General features: G+C 38.7%; 1 protein-coding gene across 4 annotated transcripts in view; it reads right to left on the bottom strand.

Annotated features, from left to right (window-relative positions):
* Nucleotides 1–27,949, bottom strand: part of CPPED1 (calcineurin like phosphoesterase domain containing 1) — a 49,830-nt gene that overhangs the window by 5,832 nt on the left and 16,049 nt on the right. For 3 of the 4 annotated variants that reach the window (XM_056336319.1, XM_056336317.1, XM_056336318.1), the window contains one exon: nt 12,250–12,672. The exons of the other annotated variant lie outside the window; for it this stretch is intronic. In XM_056336319.1, coding sequence (XP_056192294.1) covers nt 12,250–12,672 — 423 coding nt within the window. The remainder of the gene's footprint in view (nt 1–12,249; nt 12,673–27,949) is intronic. 4 annotated transcript variants of the gene reach the window in all.

Raw genomic sequence — 27,949 nt, 5'->3', positions numbered from 1 at the left:
CTTGCAGAGCTAAGTGGCAGCTAAATGATCAAGGATTGAGCATTCAGGAAGCTCACATCTGGCCTGCTTGATTACTACACCACCTAGATCTGTAAAATACCCTTACCAGCTTCTGGTAAGTGACAGTACTACTATAGTAACAAGTTCTTTTCAGTATTTTCCACTTCTTCTGCAGGTAAGCAAAACTAGTCTATGAAAAAGTTAGTTAGGATGTAAACCCATGTTATACACTTTTAGTATGGGAAATGTGTGCTCTTTTTACTGGAAGCATCTGTGTTCCTAAAGTAGCATCGTCACACCATCCAGAGAATTTACAGAAGCCAAGACATTGTGACATTGTATATGTAAACCAACCCCCAACATACAGTTTCAGTGTGATTAGGAGGACAGAGGATACAAAATAAAGCAACTTTAGTTATGCTGTAAGAAAACAAAAGAATCTCCCCTTGTCTGAAAATTCATGGGAAGATTTTGAGAAACCCATCCTAGACAGCAGGCAGACACCAGATAAAACGTTTGGCCCACAAATTGTGCAGCTTTTTTTCTTAGGCAAGTACTGCAGCTTTGCCATGATTATGTTTAACTCCTGCTAACTGCCTACACTCAAGAAGGTATTTTGGTATGGAACTGAAGTAGGAATGATTTGTAAGCAGTGCAGATGTCATACCTGCGACCAGAGAGGATGTGATTTTAAACCCCTTTTACCCCCTGTTGGCTATGGGAGGCAGATTCTGCCTAAACAAGCTGGTGTTTATGGGTACTGTTCAGCCTTTTAGCATATGTATGTCATTCAGATCCTAATTGCACTAGACAGGTGTTCAGCACTGAAATGCCCTTGCGGATCTAGCTGCTCTGCATCAGCCTCTGCTAGATTTTAGTATCTGCTTTAGATATCTCCCAGTGAAAATTCTGCCCAGACCTCAGGTACTCTTTATTTCCAGTGCTAGTATTAATTCTTGTTATTGTTATGTTACAGTATGTTACATCTTGAACAAAGAAACAAACAGGTCACTGCTATGTATTAATAGAAGTCTAACTGATGATGTTTTTTCTTCAATAGCACTTTTTTGTTCATTCAACTGTATTCCACTCACTTTTGTTAGTTAGCATAAGAAGGAAATGTGAACCACTCAATGCAATAATGCTAAGATGACAAGCAGGCAATTTACTTTGCTCTTGCTTTTGATCTTAAACATAAAAAGAATCTTAGAGATGTATGCACTCAATTTATTCATTTCAGATGTTTTTTCTGAAGTAATACTGGCAAGTTGCTAGGAACTCCTCCCCAACCCCCTTTCTTTTTCCTAAACCCTTGTGAGGAAAGAACAGTGTCTTGGCAGACCTCATTTTTATAGCCTGCTTTCTGGTATCCTCTGGTCAGTCAAATGCATCCAACTATACACAAAATAGTACAGTCCCTTCCCACTACAACAACAACAAAAAAAGGTAGAACAGCGATTTGGTTTTAATCCCTGGTTTCTGAAATAGCAGTTGGGAAAAGCTTTGATATAAAAGCTGTATGAAATACTAAACAAGAAATACTAAACAGCTACTGTGTAAATAAATGTCCAAAGCATGGCACCTTCACAAGAGTTCAGTATTTCATTTTCTATGAAATATATATAATGATTTGAATTGAAATGTGACTGGAGGTTTCACAGTATCCATTAATCAAAAAAAGCAGGATCCATTACTTCAAGATACTACTCATATCTAATGGATAATTCATTAAAAGAAAAAAGGGATTAAAATCAGAATAAAGTAAAAAACTGTACAGATAGTTACTAAACCCCCAGCACCACCACCAGAAAACAAACTACACACACTGTCTCTGCGATCATCATCATCTGACGTCAGACTACATAACAATACAACAGTTACCAGGTATCTGCTAGGGAGAAAGGGCCTGAACTGCCAAATTAATTTCTGATCAGAACAGGACTGGAAGCCAGAGACTCAGGTTGGGCACCATGCAGTGTTGGACACCACATCTTGCTCTGTCTGTTCTAAAACAGTCCCTGGATCATAAAAACACCTAAAACCAACGAGCCTCATGTCTGTACACTAAACATGAATCTTCAGAATCAATCAATGTACAAAAAAATCCATGTCTTTGAAAAGAAATATTTAAATACAGGAATTGATTCTGGTTTTAGTAAACCAAAGATTCCTCCTGCCATGCAATTTACCATCATTTTCTGTTCCAAGCACAAAAAGTCCTTTTTAGTTCTGATCTGACAAAGCTGAATCTGAAAGACAAAAAGATTTACTGTTTCCAGAGATCTGATCATAACTCTTTTTCCTTGCAGAATAATGTGTTCCTACTAAAGAAAGAAATACCTATTTTCGTACAAATTCTGAGCCCAAAGCAGCCTATTTAGCATAAATAATTCATGACATAACAACCAACCAAAACATGGATTGTTCAAGAGTCATCTGAAGAGATGTAATACTTAACATCTGTTGATAAGCCTTAGACGCCTCATTAGCCTAACCATGAAACAAGTTACTAAATACTTTGGTTTTATGCTAATTCACACACTGCATTATGTCAGTTCAGCCTGTAAGGCTACACAGTGACTTCGGCAAGGCAAGAGGGGTAATTGCTGCAGAGGGTAATTAATAGCTCAGGTAATTCATCATGCTAGCTTTGATGCTATCTGTATGTTCATTCATAAGCAGAATCTTTTAAAGCACAACTCAAGTTTTAAAAATCTGAAACAAAATTCGTATTTTAATTTGGATACCTTCTTCCAAGTTAAAAACTTGATATGAACACTTTGCTCATGGTTTCTATTGTTGGCTTTTCTCAGTAGAAAATTCAAAACCGCCTCTGAAGACTTTCCCGTGCCCCCTCCCCGATTTCCAACGTCTGCTTTCTAAAGCCAGCTCACCACATAAGTAGTCCTCGCAGCACCTTCTGCAAGCTCTTGATTCGCATCTTTCTCAGTTTAAGAGCTCTGGCAAGATGGACAATTTTTACCAGCGTTTCCCATTTTCTCTTGGTTCTCATCAAGCTTTGTGAGCCAAAGCAGTACATGATTAAAAAGGGCTTTCCTTGCAGAGATGGTGTAATGGGTACTGTTAAACTGACTCATTGGCCCATTAGGAAAGGACATCGAAACAAGTATCTGAGATTTGCTTTGGCTGCTTCATGGAAATGATTTGTTCAGAAAGGGATGACCAGGCCAGCCAGGCTCAGGAGCCTGCGTAGAAGCATGTGTACAACCATCGCATCCTCACAGACTGCAGTAGCTCTGATTTAAAAGAGATTATTTTTTGTAATGATGACCATCTTACAGCGCTTCTGAGCCCCCAAACCAGACAAAGCAGAATAACGTTCTGAAAGAAACAGAGCTGTATACGAAATACCCACCCCCTCCTCCAGGACCGGTGATACTGGGAAAAATTTGAAAGACAACTTTAGCTGCCTTGGTGGTGTTAGCATGCTGTTGATTTTATTCCTGACAAGAATCAGATGAGAAAATAGTTCATTACCTGAAAAGAAGCTACGCACTGAGTATTATGCAGAAGACAGTTTGTCTGTTAGCAGGAGTAGCTAAGGTTGTTTTACAGAATTTTAAAAGTGCATCGTCTTCTTCCCACAAATTATAGTTTATCACTCAGAGAAACGCTTCTCAACAACAGTTCTGCGGCACCAGGGAAAAGGGTCAGCATGATTTTGACATAACTGCACTGTAAGAGAACAAAGGCATTTAGCTGTGTCTTATGGATAATTCCTCTGAGAGTGATTACATCCCAGTCTTAGCTTATTGTGCAGTTGCAGACCCGTAATTCCCAGAGTCCCTTACTCAGTACTCTGCTGCTGGTATATTCTGTAGCATAGAAAAATGCAAGAACATGGAAGACTGTGCATGTTTTCGACTCCATTTGAGACTGGAAAGAAAGGGGACTACGGCCTGCCTTCTCTATGGGGGCCAACAGACAACCACATCTTTTCAGTCAGTGTTTTGACCACTTCTTCTGTTTAAGGAGTAGTTAAGTCACTACAAAATACCACTACTTTAAACTTGAAATGCTAGCAAAGAATTTTTTTTTGCTTTTTTAAATAGACAGCAGGCATATTCCATAACAATGCAACAGTAAGATTTTGTGAAATACATCTGTTTTCCTAAGTTCCTGAAAAATTTGATGCTTGCTAGTTTAATTCAAGAAATACAGATTGAGCCTGAGTCTCAAAGGAGATCTAGTTGCAGTGATTACAGAAATCCAAATAGTTTAAACGAGGATGGAAAACAATGCACTCACATTTATCTTGAAATATTAAAAATTATTTCATAAAGAAACATGCCACCTGGAAAACAACTTTTCTCCCACGATCAGATGATACTGGGCTGGAATTCAGGCTCAAACTAGTTTAAATTCCAGGGTTGTCTGATTTCAGTTTCTATAACTACACTCACTTCCACGGCTTGCTTCCAAAACCCCCTGAATTCAGAAGAAGCTGTTTTCCAGCTCTAGTTCCTAACATACAAAAAAACCATTTTGAAGCAGGTTTGCTGCATCCAAAATGCGACTGGCCTAGCCTCAGTTGGAAATCAAACTGCTCAAACCAGCACTACAGGCAGTGTAAAAATATAGGAAGAAAATTACTAATATAAAAATAAACCAAAGAAAAGCAAGCAGATTTTCCAAATTAGGAAGAGAATGCCTGGAATAATCAGCATAGGCAATCAGTAGCATGCTTTATTTAGACTGAGCCTTCAATTAAATAAATGCTTTTCTCAGCAAAAGCAAATGAGACTGTAAGAGAACGAGAAGGCTAAATTAGTGCAATATGAATGACATAATAAATATGTAATGGCTACAGTACAGACCTTGCTTCTCCTCCTATGCACTCTGTAAAGAATTTGGGGAAAAAAATTTTTCTGACTGAGCAATGAAATTTATCACATGGTCCAGATTATCCCCTTTAAATGCTAATTAATGTTTTTTACAGTAACTGCAGACATGAATCAGTGTTCACTGCCCTTCACTTACAGATTTATGGCTCTCAATACAGACTACAGGTGAAGTTCAAAGCAAACAAAAGGAGGCATTTCTTCACATAGCTGTGAAACAAGAAACTCCCTCCTGCAGAGCACTGTGAAAAGCTGAGAGTTTTCAAAAATCTACTGAACCAGTCTATAAGAGAATCATTAAATTGCACTATATTGATAACATTAATATGGTACACTAAGTCCCTGAAAGAAAAAAATGTTGGAGATAGAAAGAGTACTTGGAAGAAATACCATTATGCACTTGCTCTCCTGTGCTCTTCGCAAGGGTTTGGTTAGTAGGAGAAGCAGGAGACTGGGCGACAGGGATCATAATTCTGGTCTGGTTACTCTGCTTTTATGTTAGCTGTTCAAGTTGAATGATAAAATCAGGTTTAAAATAGAATTAGGCTTATCTAAAAATCACTGCTTCACTGGACAAAACTCTCATTCAAGGACTGAAGAAAGAGGATATACTAGCAAAAGCAGATCCTATATATAGTTGTTCCCAAACCTGCAAGAGCTAGAGAGGAGCAGCAGTAGAGCCGAAATGGAAGCAAGCAGGTAGAAAGCCAATTCTGTAAAAAAAATAAATTTTACTGAGTGAAAAACTTGAACTTTATCAACACTGTAGTACTTCTAGTAGTTCAAGAGTTTTCATAGGCAGAAGAACAAAATAAGTAGTATCCAGGCACAGGGAGATGCTACTATAAGAGACGTGTGTGTATGTGTACACCCACACAGATGTATGTGTAGATCTATTTTTTTAAAGACAACGTTTCTGGCAAATACAACCATTTAAGTCACATGGATAAGTTGATCTTGAGCACTTCGCCTGGAGTATCAGGCACAAACTGGCTTTTCTTTTTTCTTCCTTTCACTTGCAGCGTACAGCTGCTTTCTGCAGTGCTGAACAATGTGGTCAGTTCAACAGAATACCTGTCCTTAGAACAATTTTGCACCTCAAAATGATGCTCTTTCGGCTTCCCTACAAGAGCACACATTAACCACAGGCATTTTTTACCATAACTTTTTTCTCCCCAAAGGAGGTGCTATACATCGTTTTTTCAAGACCCCAGTACTACAGAGCGAATGATAATATTTAGTAGTTTTTGGAAACAAAACCTCTCATGTGGAATAGAACTGATTTTACCTCATTGCAGTCTGAGGGTGCTCACATCACCCCGTCTTCCAAGCAGCGCAGATGAGAAAGCATCAGTCACAGCACTGTTAACAGAACTGTTCGTGCTCAGGCAGTTCTCAGACCCCGTCCTCCAAAAAAGCCCAAATCATTAGCTACCAACAGGGCTCCAGTAGAAGGAAGCTGTCCCACTGGTAAGTGTCGGGGATCAACACCCATCATTTTGTAACCTCTTCAGTCAACCTTAAATAACAACATCATAGAATTTTGTGTAGCCCTTTAGAAGCTCTATGTCATGCCACCTCCTTCATCAGAGGAGTTGTGTGAATAAAACAGAACTGAATATGAACATTTATAGTGCATAGCACTATAAGCACCTTAATAAAAATATGCCATGTACTGTTGTTCACAAACATGATCCTGCAAACTTGCAGGAAAACTCCTTAAATTTGCTTTGTACGCTAAAGAATCCAGAGCTTGATGAAACTGGTGGTCAGTGGGTCCGTGTAAGTGGGAGACATTACTTTGCAAAGTATCTGTGAAAAGTATTTTTATATAGGACAACACTGAGTAGAGCTATATAGAGAAAGATCTTAGTCTCACTTGTTTTTTCAGTATAATCAGAGGAGAAACAAGCAGCACACCCAGAGGGTCAGTCCAGATCACCTAATTAAAATGCTAGTCTAAATGACACTTTAAAGGTGCCGTCTGTAGAAGGTTGCTCTGCGCTTCAAGTTAATTTTTGTGAATGCCTCTTGTGACCTTTCAGTGGAATTTATTTCCTGGTTTTGCTGCTTTTTCAACTTGAAAGTGAGGCTTTGTCAGAGACTTGACACAAACTCCGAACTATCCTGGTTTGCCATGTGCTTTAAGGATCAAAAAGAAATTTTCATCAACCAAAACTACAGCCCAGTGGATAAAAAAGATTTCAGAAACTGATCTAAGAACAACTGTTACTTAATGTCATTACAGACTATTAAATAAACGTCTTTTGTACTTGCTGCTGAAATTTTTGGGAAAAAAAAAAAAAAGTCTTAAGTGTATCTACATGCTAGATTACATTATCATACCTGGGGACTGGTCTTAAAAAACCCTCTTACACAGTGATGTAGAAGATCTTAAATTTGGTCACTCTACCTATACAGTGAGTGCCTGATTTCAGGGTTGAAAGAGGTTGACCTAAATCACTAAAGTTGAAAGTATTTAATCTCAATTATCTTAAATACTGCCAAAGCAACACAAAAGCAAGCATTGAGATTACTCACTTGGTGTATGGGCTTTGCCAAAATCAAGGCCTCAGTGGCAGGAAGAAGAAAATATTACTGCCTTGTCAACTTTGATTACACAATAAAGAAAATAATAAAACGTAGCATATGTTGTCTGGTAAATTTTAGAAACAACAGCTTTCAACATTCCATGCTTTAATTTTGTGCTCAAATATATCTCAGCTGTGGATGTTCAGAAAGCTTCTTCCTTTAATACTACTCTCCTGTCATAACATTTTTAAGGGGAGAACGTAGCTATCACACTTTCTTAATGAGTAAAGGTGTTAGAATTACAGCATCTACAGTCAGAAATATAATGAAAAAATATGCCATTTAATAAAGTTAGGTTGTTATTTTTCCCCATAAGTAAAAATTATTTTTAACCACATCTGAAAAAAATGCCTTGAACACATTTAGATGAACTTAAAACTTTTTAATTAAAAAAAGCTGGACACATGTCTATTATCTAGTAATTCTCTCTTGGATACAAAATCTTTCACCTAGATAGACCACCTATACTCTTCATCTCACTCTGAACAAAAATGCCTTTTCTCAACTTCGTTGGTGAAAATGTAGCTATTAATTTAGGTTTTACAAAGCAGAGCTCTTAAACAAGTTCAGACATTTGCTTAAATGTTTTAGTTCATTAGGGCCATTAAGAAACACTTATTACTATGTTGTGTTAAGGAATGTAAGTAATCTCAGTGGGAAAAAGGTCTTTAAAAGATTGTGTATAGCTCAACAAAAAGTACCCATACTTTTCAGGTCATAGAAAAAAAGTCTTTAACATCCTAAGAAAATTATATGGGAATAAGATATGTAAGAAAAAGTATGTCTTCCATTACATAACCGCTTAATTTAAGACCTAGTTTATTACTTACGTTTATCAAAGACACATGACATGCAGACCAGATATTTGGCTAGACCACTACTACTTCTTTATTTTCCCTACAAAGCTATGAGGAAACCTATTTATATCAGCACTATATAATTCTTAAAAGCTGAATATGCATTTCACACAGCAGAGTCGAGTGACTCCAGCCGCTCTCACAGATGAGAACGTCAGGTCTGCTCATTCACAGTCCTTGCACACAGGTTTTTTTTCTGTACTTTGCTTCTGTACGTAGAGGAGCCAGAGCACTGACAACTGAGGCTAAACTTTCCGAAGTTATACAAATCTGCTTTCAGAAATGAATTTTCACATTAATGATAAACTATACTCTCAACTGAGTTGATTTTCAGCGTCACTGAAATCACTTTTTCTAGGACAATACTTGTTATAATGCATTTAAAGAAAACAGAGTATGAGGGTTTCTTAGATGTGCAGCTTACAAGCATGGCTTAACTTTGCATAGTAGTAATATGTGTTTACAAGTGCCAGACTTTCAATTTATAAATATTTATCATAAGAACATGATTTTATCTTTAATTAGCCCAACTGCTAAGGACACTTCTAATGTGAGAAATGTAATTCAGTATTTCGTACCAGATGTAGCCTCTACAGCTAGTCTTTTATCTCTGCTTGTAATGAGCGGATACTTAAACCAAAACCATTATGTAATACATAATTGATTAGAAGAGAATAACTACAGAAAATCTGGGCTCTGAATTTAAAATAACAGTTTTCTGAAATTGCATACCTCACTCTAACGCACCTGTGCAATATCATCATACTTTAAGTATCTGATTATTCCCTACACATACCCATATGAATTTCTTTGTTCATGGAAAGACCTGAATTACGAGACTGTCCTTCCTCTCCTGTCTCACTCAAACCAGGTGAGTTACAGCTCTGTTTGACACTTACAGAAAAAGTATAAACATGAAAACTGAGGTAATTCCAGGTCTGATCCTGGGTTACCGACAACTAAAATATGATGCTCATATAATAACATTGCATTGCCAAACACAGCAACCCCCAAAACATGCACGTTACACTGTAATTTTACATAATTACTCAACAAACCTTTAGAGTGGCTAGAAACACTTGAATCGGAGAGCGAGAAAGCAGAAGGAAGGAGGGACTGGTGGCAGGTCAGGGGAAGAAGAACAGTAGCAGCCTGGTGGACTCCTTGAAAAGCTAGACTTACTTTCTTTCCCCAGAATAAATAGTTATACCAAATTTCTAAATTAAATGCTGTAAGGGGTTAGCCTCCTTAAACTGCAAGTCATAATTAAAAACAACAACATGCAAAGTAAATTGGGATTTCATTAGCAATATTCTTGTGCTTCAGTCTGCCAAGAACATGTGAAGTGAATGGGGGGAAAACCAATTTGATGTCTAATGATATGCTGAAATCGATTATTCTTTGACAAAGCAGAGAGTCAGAAAATAAGTGGTGCCATTGCCTGTCTGTGCATCTGTCATACCATGGTAACTGCCTGCTGTTTGCAATCCACTGATAACGTTTTGTGGTCTTACAAAGACGGTTCTTCAATTGAATAATAAAATGGAAACAGAACGCATCCGTTACTAAGGAAACTCTGAGCCAACTTTTGGTTCAGCTAATTTTTCTCTGCAGTCTGAGTTACGCTGAGCTGCTTGCTCTCTATATTCATTTAATTAGCAAAATGTTTGATCATTGGATTGTGAATATTACCTATTGACTCATTTACTTCTTGTATAACACAGCAAACAAAAGATCAATGTTTTAATATATTCATGAAGGAACCAAACAATGCGTCATTTTGGGAATGGGAACAAAGGACACAACGGGAAATGACGGAGGGAAGGTACAAATGGAATGCTGGCACAGAAAGGCGTTTGGGAATTTCTTCCATAGAGTTGTCTTGTATTGCTGACTTCCCATTCTCTCTGCCTTTCCCCCGTCACTTGAAACCTACCCAACTTTTGGTTAAGCCTCTGGATACACGTTACTTTGAAATGTTTCTCTAAGAAACATGATAACATAACAACGATAGATATTATGATAATAACATTTTGTGTAATTTCTTTTACCTCTTGATTAAGCATATGGTTTCAGCTGGGATAATTTTCTTTTTAGGAGCTGGTGCAGTGCTGTGTTTTGGATTTGGTGTGAGAACAATGCTGATAACACACTGTTTTCAGTTGGTGCTGGGTGATGTTTATACCAAGTTAAGGACTTTACAGCTTCTCAGGCCCTGCCAGTGAGAAGGCTGGAGGGGCACAAGAAACTGGGAGGGGACACAGCCAGGACAGGTGACCCCAACTAACCAAAGGGATATTCCATACCATGGAATGTCATTCTGAGTATATAAACTGGGAGAAAGAAGGAAGGAAGGGATTGGGGGGACATTTGGCGTTTTGGCATTTGTCTTCCCAAGTAACTGTTACACATGATGGATCCCTGCTTTCCTGGAGGTGATGGAACACCTGCCTGCCCATGGGAAACTGTGAATGAGTTCCTTGTTTTGATTTGCTTGCGTGCCCGGCTTTTGCTTTACCTATTAAAGTGTCTTTATCTCAGCCCACAGGTTTTCTCACTTTTACTCTTCCCATTCTCTCCCTGATGGAGAGAATCTGCTCCACTCCACTGTGGCGGGAGTGAGTGAGCGGCTGCATGGGGCTTAATTGCTGGCCGGGATTAAACCATGACAACTGAGTGTTGCAAAATGTTAGTAAACCATCTGGGCGACAAAACTCTAGAACAGCACTGCTTGGGTTTCCACACTAATGCTTGTTTACTGGGATACACCTGTATGGCAATGTCCTTCTGCTAATAAGCTCTCCAATGAACCAGGACCTGTTTTTAGGCAACAGTACATGAGCAGTCATTTAGCTGCCTCACTTTCCAAAAGCAATACTCCCCACTATATTAACGCTAGCACAGAAATTAAAAAAAAGATACTGACGTATTCTTAATGTGTCTCCTTATGGGAAAAAAACCAACCCACAACCCTCTTCTAAATCCTGGAATCTGCAAGTATGTCAGTCTCCTAGAGAGCCCTCAGCTGTGAATTTTGGCCCCACTGGCTGGAAAGAGTAGGAGATTCAGAGCTTGGAAATTGGTTTTGGATGAGTCCAGGCTTAACAATGATATGGTAAATTAGGAACAATATTATAAAATACTTGCATTGTTCAGTAATCCAAGTAACGTGCTGTCATACAGATATAGGGAAAACACCACTCCAATGCAGCAATGGCAGGCTGGCAGGGAATTTTGAGGGACTAACACACTCCAGTAACATGCAGGCAATTAACAGGAAATAATGGAACAGCATGGAAGAGGAGCTGTGTACTCTGTCTGTCTCCATGGCATTCAAGTGTCATCAAACAAAGCTAAGGGATTTGGTACAATGTGCTTGTTCAGCGCATGTTCCACCTGCCCTTCATCCCAGAAATGGCCCCTATTAGTAATGGATATGCAAAGGATTGATCTTAGCAGAGCAAGATTCTTTTTAACACTGAATAAATCTGGAGTGTATTACACTCTTGGTTTAAAATTGGCTCAGTGTGGGAGAAAACAACCTCCAAGGTAATTCTGAATTCTGTTTCCATGTTTTATGTAAAACATAAATTCTATATTTTTCTCCTACGGCAATACCTGATCTTCCACTCTGTAGGCATGAAAAACTCAGGTTCTTACATCTATCGGTACTTGCAAAATGGAATGCTTGCTATTTATTTTAAAGAGTTTCTAACTTTTCAACTTTTCTTTCAAAGTTTTAACTTTTTCTTGATACTCTTTTTTTGTATGATTAGATTTGGTTGATAATTTTGACCTGCAGGGAACAATGAGGCTTATAAGCAGTACCAAAAATTCCTTGAAAACAGTACCATTTAAGTTAAATGTATTTTGTCTGGCAGCATAACCATTAACAATTTGAAACAAACATTTAAAAATAGGAAAATGTGAGAAAATACCTGCTTTATGAAACTTTTCCATTATCTCTTGACGAACGGATTTTTCCAAGTTGAAATAATCATGTTCTTCATCAGGTTTTCTCAGAAACAGAGGGATGTGCTGGAACACTATTACATGCTTGCATTTCTGTTTTTCAGCAGTAGCCATTTGCTCATTGAGCCACGCATCCTGGGCTTGCTTTAAGTCAGGGCATTTGGAAGAATCAAAGTATAACTGCGAATTCAGCACAAGGAAAAAAACACCTCCAACCCAAAAGCTGAAGTAGTCATCTCCCCAGTTCTTGCAATAATTATCTATTGTTTCTCTTGTTGGAGTATTGCCGATATCATGATTTCCACTGACAAATACCAATGGTATATCCTGGTCAGTGTTCTTCAAAACATTCTTTAGATCTTGTTCTTGGTCCTTTCTCCATTGAGTTCCTATAGAAAAAAACCCACATTTTAGTATTTATGCTATTTTTTCCTATCGTTATTGTTAGCTTTCATTTATGGAACTATGTAAATTAAGAAAATATTTTATATTAGATGTGACTGTGATAACACGCATATTGTATGTCCACTCAGCCCTTTCCCTCCCACTTCTTTCCTTCCTATATCAATACTCAGCCATTTTCAATAACTTGCTTTAAGCAAGGCTCTGGATAGGAACCAACAGATAGCACAGCAGTAGGTGATACAGTGGTCAGTGTTTTGCACCAGAAGCTTTAGCAGGCTGATTCTTTCCATCTATAGACAGATGTGGCAAAAAAATGTAGCAGCCTTGGATGGTGTAACAGCTTTACACAAGGTAAAAACCGGGTCAACTTCTGGTTTGTATTTTATGGCTGTGCAAAGGAATTTAGTTATTTTGGTGGTTTGTCTTTTTTTTGGGGGGGTGTTTTTTTATTTATTACAAGAACTACTTTAACAGCAAAAATATAATTAGTATCTTGTGGTAACTTCTTTATATGATGAGCCTGTTTTAATCATGAGCATGGCATTAATTTCAAAGAAAGGTAATTGTGTACTTCGCTACTTTTTCCCACACCTGTTTTTATATTAATATGCATACCCAGACAGTTGCTTTTCTGGTTTTCAGAAATTTGTCCTTGTCTAGGTAGGTTTATGTAATTGCTAGATTAATTTAAATTCACTGAAAAAAAAATTAGAAAGGATTTTTTTAAAAAGAAGCGGTTTAATAATGACAGAGGGGTTTTAAAGTTTTCTAAAGAGTAATCTTTAACCAGGGGCCATTGATATGTTTATTCTTCATGGATTAAACAGAACATTTATAAATTGTATTTTGTCCTGCAATACATAACATGTATCTAACATGGGCACATTTCATAAATAATTACTGCATTTTTTAACTAAGAAGTTGTAACAGGATTTTTACAAGAACTCTGAAATAGATTTATAATATACATTTGCATACAGGTCTATGCAAATCAATCATAATGTATTTTTAATTAGTGTTCTATTTTTGTAACTACACATACATACAGAAATGTATCGGGGGCTCCTGTAATGTAACTATGAGATAAAAGATTTTTTCTCTATGTTTCTTCAAAATACTCTACGATCAAGATGTTGACAAACACTGACCCTTAGTAACTATTATTACTGAAGATTTCAATTCCTTTTCTATACCCTATAGATATAGGGTTAAGTACTACCTTATTGTTGTTACTAGAATGCTACACCTTTAGAAAAAGTGGGAAAAAGCCATATTCATGTTATGTCTAAACATCAAGACAGATGTAAGATTTGGTATGTGGTGCATAAAAGTCAAAATCCACAACTCTCTTGTGTTTAACTGCTGTACGAGGCAGAAAGTTACTGTAGCAAAATCTTTGAGTAACTCGAGAAATACTGGGAATATGACTCCCAGTGCAGTCTAGAAAGTAGTGGACAGCAGATCAGTTTGTGGGGTATATTAATGCACCAGGATGGTGGCCAGTTTAGACTGTCCTTCCAGTTATAGAAAATACTGATCTGAAATAGAAAATAATAGAAAATATTAATCTGAGAAACAACAGGGCAAATGGCACCTTATATTACTTGGGGAGCTGGATTTTAAAAAATAAAAATAAAAGTAAGTCTGGCACACTTTGTTGTCCATGGGGTAGGGTACCTGGCTGAGAAAGCTGCTTTTCCTGCCACTCCCTGACCTTCCTATGCAAAGAGTTGGAAATTTCAAGCTATAAATATGAAAATGTATGGGGGAGGGGGGGTGGGGAAAAGGCAAGGAGGAAAGCTCTGTTAAGATATATGTAAACACATTACACCATGTTAATCTCCATGCTATCACTTTGGGAAATTTAGCTAACAGTTTCAGAGTATAAAGACATTTATGCATAAGTTACAGAAATAATTTGTAGAATTATGTATACCTCTTCCCAGTGGTGAAATGCAGGCTCTAGAGACTAACACTTAGATTAGATTTGTCGACAGCAAGGCGCTAGTTCCCTCATTTAATGCGATATTATTTCTATAGCAACAGAGAGACCTATTCAGTGTTTTATTGCAGAAAACAGACTGCTCAAAATGGAAAACAAGGTCTCTGCCCAAAGAGTCTAGGAAATCACACCAAGTAAAGATTATTTTATTGTATCTTGGCTTGACCTTTTCTTGGTAAAAGGTCAAAACAACTTCAAAAAGAAGAGAAACCCATAGAGATAAAGTTGGGAGGAGGCAAAGTACTGTCTCTGTACTCTTTGGGTGTAGTGCTGGAGAGGAAGGGCTAAGACGTGCACGCTAATGGTGAGTTGTACTACAGCGGCACACACTTTGTGCTACAGTGAGCCACACCACTGCACGGTGCCCCCCTGAATGCACCCTCCTCTAAAACTGAGGTAAGTTAATAGATAAAGAAGATACAGAAGGGATAAAGAAAAGGAGAAAGCTGCTAGAAAACTACAGTGGTCACTGCCATAGCATAAAACAGACCCCCTTTGATCTCTACCGGGCACAGAGCTATCTATGTATAGTATTTAATTATTCCAATTAGTATGAAGAACAATTTGATTACATGTATTTCTTTAGCTTAGGTAGAGGTTTGTTGTGGATGAACAGGAAAAAAATAGAATACCAAGAGGCAATGATAAAAAATAATTTGAGAAGTGTCAGGGTAGATGTAACTGAAATTAATTTCTGTTGTTTATCCTGGCATCATGTACATTGACATTTTTAAATCCCAGGCTACAATATTCTGTCTTTATGTTCGGTTCTGTAAATACAGTCCTGCCCTGAGATAAATGACTTCACAAATTAAAAGCCCATAGAGGGCAGTTTGGCTTCTATGAAAAACATGAAAGTCAGAACTGTTGCTACTGTAGTTGCCTACAATTTCCCACAGCTTCCCAGTCTATCGTTTTTGAAAGTGAACAGGAACGTAACGGTGCAACGTTAACGTCTCTGTGGCATCACAGCTTTCTGTTGTGTGTTGTATCACTGTTTACCTAAACACTTCCAACAGGCTTTCCTGCATTGCTTAAAGGAGCCAAGATGACCTGCCTTCACACACTGCAAGAGCAGATTTCAAGAAAGTACTTTTAAAGCGTTTTTGCTGAAGCTGGCTTCTGTCAGCAGAATACACAGATTATTCTGCATAAGAAATAATCCTTTAGCTACTAATACACAGTTTACTTTGGAATTCTAAGCACTGGGTCTGTTTTAAGGCACTAGCTATAAAAACAACTCGAAGCACTGTTTACCTCCAGACCGCATCTCTGTGATGCATGCTGAGAGCAATTCCTGCATCTGAGACAACTCTTCACTTACAGTAACCTCCACCAATACTGTAACTTCCCCCCAAAATATTCCAAATTAAAAACTGGCAATTGATTAACAACAGCACCTGTTTTTCTACTGATACGAATTAGGAGATGGGAAGGGGGGAGTTATAATGGTATTATTAGGTGGTCCCCGCAGGTGTTTCTGTGTCAGTGTTAGGAGAAATCCAAGTACTCCCCCCCCCACCAAGGCAGGAGAAGCCTGCCAGCCCCTGTGGGGGGCACAGGTGTGGTGGGAACGGTGTGGGTATTGGCCTGGATCTCCAGTTCATGTCATTTTCCAAGAAACGGAAGTTCTAGTGAGCTAATCCAACTTCTTTTAATGATCAAAGCTATTGGTCATAAATTCACAGAGAAACGAGACCGTAAGAGGTCAATGACTCAGTATTGTGTGATGACACTGCATTTCAGAGAACTTCTACTCTCCAGACATCTGAGGAGGCATTTTCAGGGACCTGGCTGGCACAAGCTGACTCAGCCACAGGGCAGAACTGCTGCAGCTTGACCCGTGATATTGATGTCGCTGCTGTTTCTAAACCTTTTGGGGGTGGGGTTTTCTCAGAAGCCAGAATAGTACCTCTCTTGTGTACCTGCTCAGCACATCTTGACACAGACAGTACTGTGTCATGATTTGCGACACAAAAGGCTATAGGCATAAAAAAAACATGCGGACCCAACACCTGCTTTTAAAAGTTTGGCAAGGGGGGCCCTAGCTGAGCCACGGTACATATGTATGTCCCCACTGATGCTCTGCACAACGCTACGACATCTCTGCAACAACGCTGCTCGGCTTAGGCTGAGGACCAGAACAGGTACTTCTAGGATGAATTACTCAGTATGTACAAATGTAGCACAGTGATTTCCTGGATATCTAAATTACTCTGTTTCAGTATTCCAATGTATCTTAAAAGTGTCCCAAAGTTAGGAGTCGCAAACAAAATATTTAAAAGAAAGCACAAATTTTCAGTTTGAAAGAGAAAAAAAAAAGTTAAAGATGTTTTAACTATGAGCTTTTATGTAAGCAACACTTGGAAAAGTCCTGATATGTCAACTGGAATCTGCCTGACATGTAACCCAAGAGACTGATTACCAAAGAACAGGTAAGAGCTAGATTGTAGATTAAAATACTACGCAAACTATCAAATAGAAATAATACCTAAATATGATAAAAGCAAAATAAAAAAAGTCAAAATGCCATCAATGCAAATGGAATTTATAAAAACACTGGGCCTATTTTTCTGTAATTTGTTAATGATACCAGGAGAATTACTCTGACATGAAAATTAATTCTTGTTGGAAGCAATCACATGACTGTTACAAACAAACAAAAGACAGACCTGTGTATTTCCTGGGCTCTACAGTGCATCAGAATTGCTTTAATCCGAGAGTCTGATTATTTTGGGTACTTTCCTGTTCTTGAGATTTGTCCTTTTTTTTTAGGTTTTCATGACTCTCTGCAGTTGTTCTACTCCTTTGGCATGCCATTTAGAGGACTTTCCCTAGTAGTATTCCCTGACTTTCTGGAGAAGAGGGGAGGGGAGTCCCAGGCTGTATTCACAGCATGCTCCTTCTCTAAGCACCTCTGCTGAAACACGTTTAACTGCTCCCTCTCTCCCTCTGCGGGAAAACAGCCTCCTCCTGTTCAACACAGGATTGCCTTTCATCTCTGCAGCCTTTCTGGATACCTGGCTGGTGGCTCCAGTTTAACAGGGCTGCAGCTAAGTTCCTACTCATCCCTCTCAGCATCTCTGAGCTGACCCCCACCCAGTGACAGCCTCACTGCTGCACCAGTCACTTGGAAGACGACGCAAGCCCAAAACAAACGGTATCATCAAGAACAGACTGTATCTTACAGGCCCCTTCTGCAATTATATCTTTAATGCATCTAATTTTGATGCACTACCATAAACAAAAGTTTAACTGAGCTCTAATCTTGTCACATCTCAATTACTGATACACAGTTTTCTCTAATCTTTGCAAATGCAACCCAGAGCTCTGATGCAGATGGAGCTTTCCCACCCCAAAGCTCTAACACCATTCCCTCCTGGGCTGCCTTCTTTCCTAACCTTCCTCATCTCATCCATACAGGTGACTCCTGCTTCACTCTCACAGCCAAACTCTTACACTCTTCTCATCTGTTTACATTACCATCCCATAAAAGCAATGATTCTCTCCTTTTCAGTGAACAGTTAGAAAAAAAACAACCCACCTTGCTCTCCACATTAATTTTTCCTAGAATGCTACAAAAAAATGTGATAATAGACTGGGTGCTGGCATAGAAAGAAAAAAAATCTGTCAGGCCACCCAGTTCAGCCTTATTTGTATTCTTGTTAGTCTGTAGTCTTCATTGTTTTATCTTTCAAACCTTCCCCTCTAGCATCTAGCATTGTTTTAAAGTTTCCTCTCTAGTATCTGCCATAACGAAGTCATGCAACACACTGTGTCATTCTGGGTTATTACATGCAAGAATAAGCTGATCAATTTTCATAAACCCAGTACTGTCATGTTCTGAAATAGGCTTTGCTGGCTTAGTCTGTGCTGGAATAGCTAAAATGTCTCCTCTCTCTTCTTTGGACATACATATTTCTAATAGTCAAATAGCCTGAAAACAATTTCATGATGTGCATAAAAAAATTATTACACAGTTAAAAATAATGTCAGTATGACTATATTCACCACTGGACAAACTGACTGCTCAGTGTGATTTATAAAGAACCTCATCTCATGAGCTCCACTGAAAAGCAGGAACTGAAACTCTCATTTGGCTACAGCTGGAAGGGACTGATTTTTTTCAGTGCATTAGAAACAAGTAATAATCTGTCCCGAGAGACAAAAAGTGATCACACCAAAGAATTTACCTGCATGAACAGAATTACGTTTATTTTGTAACTTTGGGCGTTGAAACAAGAAGAAAACTCCAGCTCTAGTTAGTAATTAATAATTACATTAAAACAACGACAAAACCCCAAAAGTGGAAGCCTATTAGGGGATCCATCGCTCCTAGGTTTTTGGTGCATGACATTAAATATAATGACTGCAAATGCCATCATTTTTCTGAGTGCCAGCCACACAGGTGCCCACTTAACAACCTAATTTGTGCCATTTACTGTTCCACCTTCTGCTGTGAAAATAAGTATTACGCTTCGCTTAAGCACAACTCTGCCTTCCTTACCCTTACTCATCTCCTGGCTATGCAGAGCTGTCACATCAAGCACAGCCCATTGCTGCCTTTGGGTCTGTTCTTCTGATGAAATCATCACAGGCACGAAAAAATTCCACAATGTTACAGAAGTTACAACAGCCAACAAGAAAAACAAGCTGAAGATACGGAAGTCTTAGTTTCCAGTAATTGTTCATTTTTAAGACACAGAGCAAGATTTTAATCTTTGGCACTTTCTTCAAATGACTACCTGTGTGAATTTTACAGATTTTTGGGGCCGCCTTCATATTTGCATTTTCATATTAAGCAGTTACAGCATGACTAATAACCCTTGGAAACATCAGCCCCTTAAGTCTAATGTAATTGTCCTCACTGTTAAACTGGGAAATGTTGAAGATGTGTGCTTCTCCTGATGTCTAAGGCATTGTCTACCCTTACAAAGACATCTTTGCTACCAGAACAAGTGCAGAATGAAGAGGCAGTTAATATCAGCCAGAGTCAATGGTTCAGACACAACACTTCTTCCTTAGAATACACTCTCTTAGCCCAAATAATCTTTTGCCTGTTTGTGAATGAGCTGTAGTTCAGAGAATTGCTCACAATGCAGGCAGGCAGAGCGGGAACGCAGTCTGCTCAGAGCCACAGGCACAGGCAGCAGCTGCATGCTCTAGCCCAATTCCTACCCAGTAAAACCGTGTTACCATCCATCAACTATGTTAAAAGTTGTGAATTTGGAAAAGACTTGTTTCAACTTGATTAACTCAGAATTATGTGGGCTACATCTTCTGCCACTGACTTCCAAGGAAGAAGAAAATCCTTTAGAATTCAGAGAGATGGAAAAGCATGGAAATGTGCCTTTTAAAAAGTCAATGCTTTTAAACTAGAAAGACAGGTCTAATTACCTCGTCTGACCATACCTGCATAATCCAAACACTGACTTTGTGCAAGTTACTCTTTACAAATTGCAAATCCAATTCCAAGAAAACAAAGGAGGCAACAAAGACTAACACAGAGACGTAGTTACTGTACAGTGTGCCAAATAAATAACTCCCTCTGGATGTCTGCTCCATGTATGTATTTTCAAATGTTCATAGACAGCAGTTGAATGGCTAAAGCTGAAATTATGATAAGCTAAACCAAAACTTTCTGGTCAGAGAAAAAAGCAAAAAAAAGAAATCACAACTGGACTTTTAGAATTTAAGTTCTTACTAGAACACGAAGAAAATTAACTATGCTTCCATACATATTTATATGTATTTTTATACATACATAAAATCTAGTACTTGCACTAGATTTTCAGTACTAGTACTGAATCTAGTACTTGTACTGATACTGGTATCATAAAAGTATACGATTTGAGCTAAGCGTGTAATTAATCGCATCTCAATGACTTTCATATATAGAGTGTTACCATCAACAGGATTCCGTGGACTGGACTAGAGTCTAAAATACAAGTAAGTATATACTTGCTGAAGACTAAATATTTGCTTCTGACAGCCTAGTGGTTTCTTTGCAGTATGAAACTGCAGTGTATTGCTGAACATGCACGGAGCATCTCTCATGCTTCCCTGCTCTTAGGCTGATGACAGTACATTAAATTTCACACTAAGCTGTTTGGAGGCTTTGAATGCTCCATTAGGTTTACTAGAATCAGGTAATTACTATAAAATGTTTACTTACACAACCATAGCTACAGTCCTTGAAATAGGTGTTATTAGGTGTTTGACAAAGAATGTGCTACTTACCCAAATTCTCAGATGTTATTAATTAGCATTAGCATAAGAGTTTGGAGAAGAAAACAGCCATGAATCCTTTTGGTTTGAGCTCCATCCTACTGAGCATATCTAAGTTTTTGATAGGTTGTAACAGCAACAGGCATGGATGCGGTGAGTTTATTTAGATTCAGCTACCTTATTGTCAGGAAATTAGGTCAGACGAACACTGCTCATGTTATTTCAAGGCGGTAGCAGAAAAAAGCCCCACTGATCAGTAATGTATTCATTAAAAAATCGCCTTGTATTCAACAAATTTTTTACCTATAGCCTGATTCAGTATAAAGATTGTAAAGCCACTGCTTCTACCTTGCACTTAAAAAGCCAATCTGTGCCTTTTCTACTTTGTGCTCTATTATAAATCTCCACTAACAAAGATTTAGGAATTGGGATTTAGCTGACAATTTTGCTGAAACCGCATGTGACAGTAGAATACAGCTGCCTCCTCCCCAGCTGTGCCAGGCTGATGGGAGTTAAAAAAACCTACACAAACTTGCTTTTGTTAGTAAACTAAGCAGCCAGTTCAAATGGCATCTCGCCCCCCCCCCCCCCCCCAAAGGTGACATGCCTACAGTCATTTTTCAAGCTGGAACCATATTTTAAGACACCATTTCTTAACCTGCTCATATGCTTGTTATATGCACAGATGAAACATCAGCATTCATGCTCTTGTCTTCTAAATGAGAAAGGGAAATTTTAAAAGAACAATTAAGTTTTTAGTTAAAGTTAAAACTTTACAAAATATCTCCTTATATACATGCTTCCCTTAAGGACTAGCAGAGCAGCTTAATTTTATCTAGCAAGTTTTTTTTTTTTTTAGATTAACATTCCAGTGTTTTGGGTTATTTAACAGTAGTTTAAAAGCAGTAATGAAAGCAGTTCACAGCCAGACTTACTGTGGTAAAATAACTTTTTGAGAAAGATATTAAGCATTATCAGGCATTTTTTTCCTTTGTATAATGTCCTACTAATTTGCTCTATATAACAGTAAGAACTTGAATGGGACCTGACATTTCTCTGTAATTTATTCAGTTCACAAATGTATAAATGGCAGCTTGTGCATTTGCATGCAGATTTCAGCATTACATTCATATCACATCTTGTGTGCAAAACCCACCAGCAGCAAATCTCCAAATCTCCAAACAACTCAGTTATTGAAATGTGAACAAGCTAGTTCATATCTGATGTAATAAAATACAAGTACAGCAGTCTGCCTTCTAGAAAGGACATCAGGCTGAATCGACTGCAAAACAATTGCAAATTTAGATGTTTGTACATTAAATGTCTGTGAAGTATTTCCTACGAAGAACATACATGCGCAAATGACTGTGGACTTTACCAAATACAGTAAGAGTCGTGAACTTCAGTATTAACTCAACAGTCCTTTTTAGTGGATCCGAAACTGAAAGACTGGTGGGACTTCCTGGGAGTCACCAACTTTAGTTCTTACGGAAACCAAGTATTCACTGACCTTTCTTGGTCAAGCCCAAGACTGTTTTTTAAGTAAGAGAATTTATAACATTCAACAACTGGTTTTAAACAGTAAAACTTTGACTAGAAACATTTGCTATGGTCTGTACTTTCCCCTTAATTTAGAAAGCTGAACAAGAGTTTTCTTAGAGTTGCCCTGTAAGGCAGGTGTTCTGATTATATGCTGCAGCCTATACTTTAAGATTTAGTATCTATTAGAACTACACTTTTGAAGTCATATTAATGCACTCAGAATTTAACAGAAACAACGAGACTGAAATATTCTGGACTGCGGCAGTTGCACTTCAAATTTGGGCATGGGAAAGAGGCTCAAAATAATCCAGTTAGTAATTCTCTTGGGAGACAGGATGCCTTCAAATGTTACAGTGATTATAAACAGAACTGAAGCCATACTGCTGTCTGGACACCAGAACCATCAGCTCTCATGTTCCTCAGCTCTGAAGCTGTCTATTCTGAACGTAAATAACTTCACTCTCTGCAGCATATGTGTCAGAGCTTATAAGAGGTACTGATTGTATAAAAGCCAGTATGCCCAGCTCATCTTGTATCCTGATCATCAAATTGTCAAGCAGAAGTCAAATGGAGAAGTGCTGATTTGAAAATCATGTCCCTTAATTGCTGCCTAAATACAAACTCAAAATTCCAATATTTGGCACCTGCTTTTTAAAATCGTTGTGCATATAATTGCCTGTATTATATGAAAAAACTGTTTGCATGGAAGAGAGGATAGGGTGCATAATTTTGAGGAGACACCTAGCAAGCAGTTTTGCTTTTCGCATTAAAGCACGTAGAGTTGCCCAAAATTGTAATTAGCTGAATTAGGCTGATATGCTTTATTGAGGCTTTACAGAAGTGTTCAAGCATTAATGAAATGTGCAGAATTTGGGGGGAAAAAAGCCATGCACCAGAGAGCACTGTATGCAGTCATGAGGAGCTGGCTAGCAGGTGAGAAGGTCCCAGAACAGCAGAATCCCTGGAAGCAGCAGGCAGAGAGCAGGAGAGCCACACATCCCAGCTGGGCAGGCAGGGGCTCAGGATGCCTGAAGCAGAGGGAGAACAGGCAAAGGGGGTGAGAAATACGGAGGGATGCTGAAGCTGGCGGTGCACATGCATGTCCAGCAACCTCACAGTGATTCTGTGACGGTGATAATTCCCTTGCAAATCCATGATCTTGCCTTTTTTTACAGGATACCAGACTGTCTAGGTAGTCTGTACCTTTGCACCACTATACACAGCATGGTGCTAAAGGGCACTGCTTCCCTCAGCTGCAGCAGGTGCCTTGCCTTGCTACCTACCTGCTTTTTCACCCCCGTTACGCTTAAAGCAGTCTTATCCCAGCTCTCAGGGCTGCACCGCCTCGATGCCGGTAACAAGCTGACAAGCCCCACAGGACTTGCAGCATCTGGCCAGCGGTCTGTAGGTAGCAATGGCAATACTCTTCTGACTGTGCTCCTGGGCAACAGTGGCATCCATACCTATACATGACCATTCTATAATCGCCCAGGATAATTAACATCCTTTTCAAGGATGTCTTCAGCAACAGAAAAGTATGAAATGGCATTCCCAAAGGATTAGGGGTTTGCCCTGGGTTTAAATTGATACTGGACAATTTACACCTTAACTGGCTGTAACGTACCTATGGAACGGACTGTGGAAAACTGTACATATAGGTACCATCTCTCTGCAGAAGACTGGTGGCACATCACAATTTGCCTTCTCCATCAAGATCAGCAGCCAGTTGTTCCCTCCTGTTGAGTCCCTACAGTTATACTACAAATATAAGACTATGTATCTTCTATGTTGCCTTAGTATATGGCTCTCTGTTGGATTAAACAGCAGTTGTTGCTATTCTTTTTAGGACATTTAAATTTTACAGATACAGGGGAAAAAAAATGTAGCTGCCTCAACTGCAATTCAGACATTCAGGCTCTAACAATCTCCTTTAGCTGCAGCCTAACCCCATCCAGCTCAATAGGTGTGCCCCTGCTGTCTGTCTGAAGTTCTTCTGGTACTTTCTGTTGTGCTAACAGCCTGAAACATACATCAGACAGCATAGCAAAACTGTGACAACATGTAACAGACACAATCCTGGAAGATCTTGCAATCCAACTATGGCCCAACAGTGTGAGAGATACAGACAGCAAGCATACCAAGGAGCAGTAAAAAAATTACAAAATATGACTAACTCTGTAAAGCTGATTGAAACAATCATGTTTTAACTTGTTCCATTTACAGAAGAGACAATTATAAAAGCATGTATATTTTATCATGCTTTAAGGTACCAATATTCTGACCAACTCCATGTTGTTATCCTACCATAAAGAACCTTCCAGGCTTTGATTGACATTAGTGGGTTAAACAAAACCCATCCAACTATCCAAAAAGTTGGACAAAATTAAGATAAAAGGCTGGGTCTAGCTGGTAATAGCCTCTGTAGACAATGTTAAACATTGTACAATTTGTTTTGTTGAAGAGCACAGTTAAATTTTTCATACTGGACTACATAACATCCCTCTGCACACATTTTTGTGCAATGTCATGGTTGGTAAAAATTCCCTACATTTTCTCCTGCTGTACTATGCAGACTAGGACAGCTTTGTTTAAACTCGGAAGCTTCAGTTTAATTCTCTCCAAACATCTTCTGTTCATTAAGGTGTAAATAGTTTGCAACTAAAGAAAAAATAAAAAAGTCATGCCTTTTTTACTGCAGTGTACCATATCCACAATACTTAGAAGATCTGAAATGGATTTCTGTGTATACATGAATGGAAAAACACATGCAAAAATAGATACGTTGGCACACGCTTATTCTACCAGACAGACAACTATTAAATGTATATGGCAAACCTGTCTAATGTTAAGGAAAGATATTTAATAATAGAATACAAGAAGTTAAATGAGACCTTGTCTTTAGGCTAGATACAAAATTCATATTGTGATCATATACATTCTACAAAGCTACTGTCCTTCCTCACAGGCCCCTTTACTACAGCACTGTAACCACTCAAAATAGTATCTTGGAAAGGCTGCAAGTATTCCCAATATTCTGAGACAGGAGGAAAAGCCCCTGTAAGAACAGCATATATTGGTTAGATATAACACATTAAATGAATTTTGTTCTTTTCTGTGCAAAACCTGCCTGTTTATATTATATTTATATATATTTATATTATAATAATATGGTAGTCACTGTTAGAAAACCACAACAGCTACTCTTAATGGAGACCCCAAACGGTCAGTGTATGACATCAGAAGTGTTATGGAAAAACTGGTCAGATTAATTTCTACTGATGGGTGCTTAAGCTTAAGAATATCGCATATACCTCTGACAAGATAATTTTACTCTTTTTAAACACCCACTGGAACAAGGTGTACCAATTTCAGGGCCACTGCTGAGGTCCAAAATGGCACAAAGCAGCTCTAACTCCAGCGAACGGCTCCTTCCAGCTTCCCTCCCTCCCCACAGCCTCTGCCTTAGAGGAGGCGCAATGCAGCAGAAGTAATTCAAGAGAGCTAGGAAAGGTACTAAAGGTGTCTGAAATGAGTAAGACCACTTAAATATTTTTTTTATCAGCTATAAAATGAATGGAAATCTATGCAAAAAAAGCCGCACAACACCAGACCTTGGGAATGAATAAGAAAGCATGAATAGGCAACAACGGCTTATCTTGTGATCCAACTAGAAAGCAAGATGGACGACTGCTTCGGAAGCTAGTGAGAGAAATGAAAGTATACACAGGTTAATTAAAAAGGAAGAAGTATCATCATAATTAATTCCCTAGGCACGTCAGAAGAGCAGACAACAGAATTCCTGTGTTGGAATTCAGTTTATTTCAAATACAATGGCTTAGTCTCCTGCCATCACTTACACAGCTGTCTAGATTGATTTGTTCTTTGCAAATGGATATTAAAAAAACCCATATGTGAATCGTTCAGAGAAAAGACCTTTGAAACAGCAGATGCAAGTGATGTGGACATCCTCCAGCTCTCAGCGAAACAAAGAAATTCTGAAGTAAGAGCACAACACTTACAGCTCTGACCTGTCAGGTGCTGTTCCCCTCACCTTAGCAGTGCTAAAGGTTCCTTCACCAGAATTAAATGTTTCAGAAATGTGCTATAGATAACGGTTTGAAAGCCTGTAATTAAACTATAAATACAAAGCAAAGGCGGGGGGGAATATTTTTCAATACTTCGGACTTAATTGACTGAAAAGGCTGATGACAGATTAAGCACTGAATGACCTGGGCAGGAATGTGCATATTAGAGATTATGCCTTCACTGAACTAAAGGAATTAGTACAAGTATTCACAGTATACTTCAGGTACCATAATACTCAATCCTAGTGATTTTGTTTTCTTCTAATTAACACAGACACACACAAATTAATCTAAAACTGCAAGCATAAACATTACTTGCTCACTGATCCATTATCAGACTGCTAACAGATCAAGCTTAATCAAGTTCTATCAATTTTTTTTTATTATATACATTATTAGACAAGTCTTATTTCATTACAGTCAGAGCTAAGTAAAGTTTGCAGGAGACTTGATGTCTTACTTGTTCTTTCACCCATGTAAGCAGAGAAATTAATGAAAAATAATTAAACACCTGGTCTAAAGCTACATTGCATAAAGGATGTTGCTGGCTAGAACTGATGTCTATCAAGTTACTGACAGCAGTTGTATCATTAAAAAAACCCCTGCAGCTAAACAATTTCCTTCAAAGGAATTCAGCCACGTAAAAATAGCTGCTAGATTCTCAGCTTTACAAGTCAGTGTTTCTCTGTGGCTTCAGCAGGGTGACCTTGGCTACGAACAGCTGAAATCTCTGCTCTTGTAACGAAACGCGTTGAAACGGAAGCTGTTTCCTGGACACCGATCTATCCTTGAGGTATGGGATGAAGAAGGAAGCACAATGATTCATGTTAAACTGAAATAGGAAATACATGCAAGAAAGAAGACAGGGGAGTTTGCCCTCAGTGTTTGGCAAAAGCTACTCTATGGAACAGCCACCAGGTTTGTGAGTCAGGTCAGCCACTGAGAGCGGGGTTTTGTTACAGACCACCCGAAAGGGGCAAAGACGTGGATTGAGTCTTCCACAAGCAGCTTGAAAAAGGCTCCAGATCACAGGCCTGTGACCTCTCTTACCGGAGGCTAACCTTCCTGACATATGCTGACAGTCCAGGAGGGAGTCTGAGACAACCTCTTGACACAGACAGGACAACCAGGGCCCACTCTCCTAGCCCTGCTACTCACAAACACAGAAGTGCTAGGGGATGTGTTAAGCCCTGGCAGCCTTGGCTGTAGCAGCCACCAAAGTGGAGTTCAAGATCCTGAGAGAAGTAAGGAAGGCAGACAGCAGATCTGGGGCCTCAGGACAGCAGACTGGCTTATTCAGGGAACTGGTATACGGGATCCTGCGGGAGGCAGCTCTGAAAGGCAAAAGGAGTTTGAAAGAGTTGATGTCTTCAAAGACAAGCACCTCCTAATACGAGAATGGTC

This window comes from Falco biarmicus, chromosome 4, assembly GCF_023638135.1.
Source record: "Falco biarmicus isolate bFalBia1 chromosome 4, bFalBia1.pri, whole genome shotgun sequence".
NCBI lineage: Eukaryota > Metazoa > Chordata > Aves > Falconiformes > Falconidae > Falco > Falco biarmicus.
Note: the sequence above shows the minus strand (reverse complement) of the source record. Positions and strands in the feature narration are given on the sequence as shown.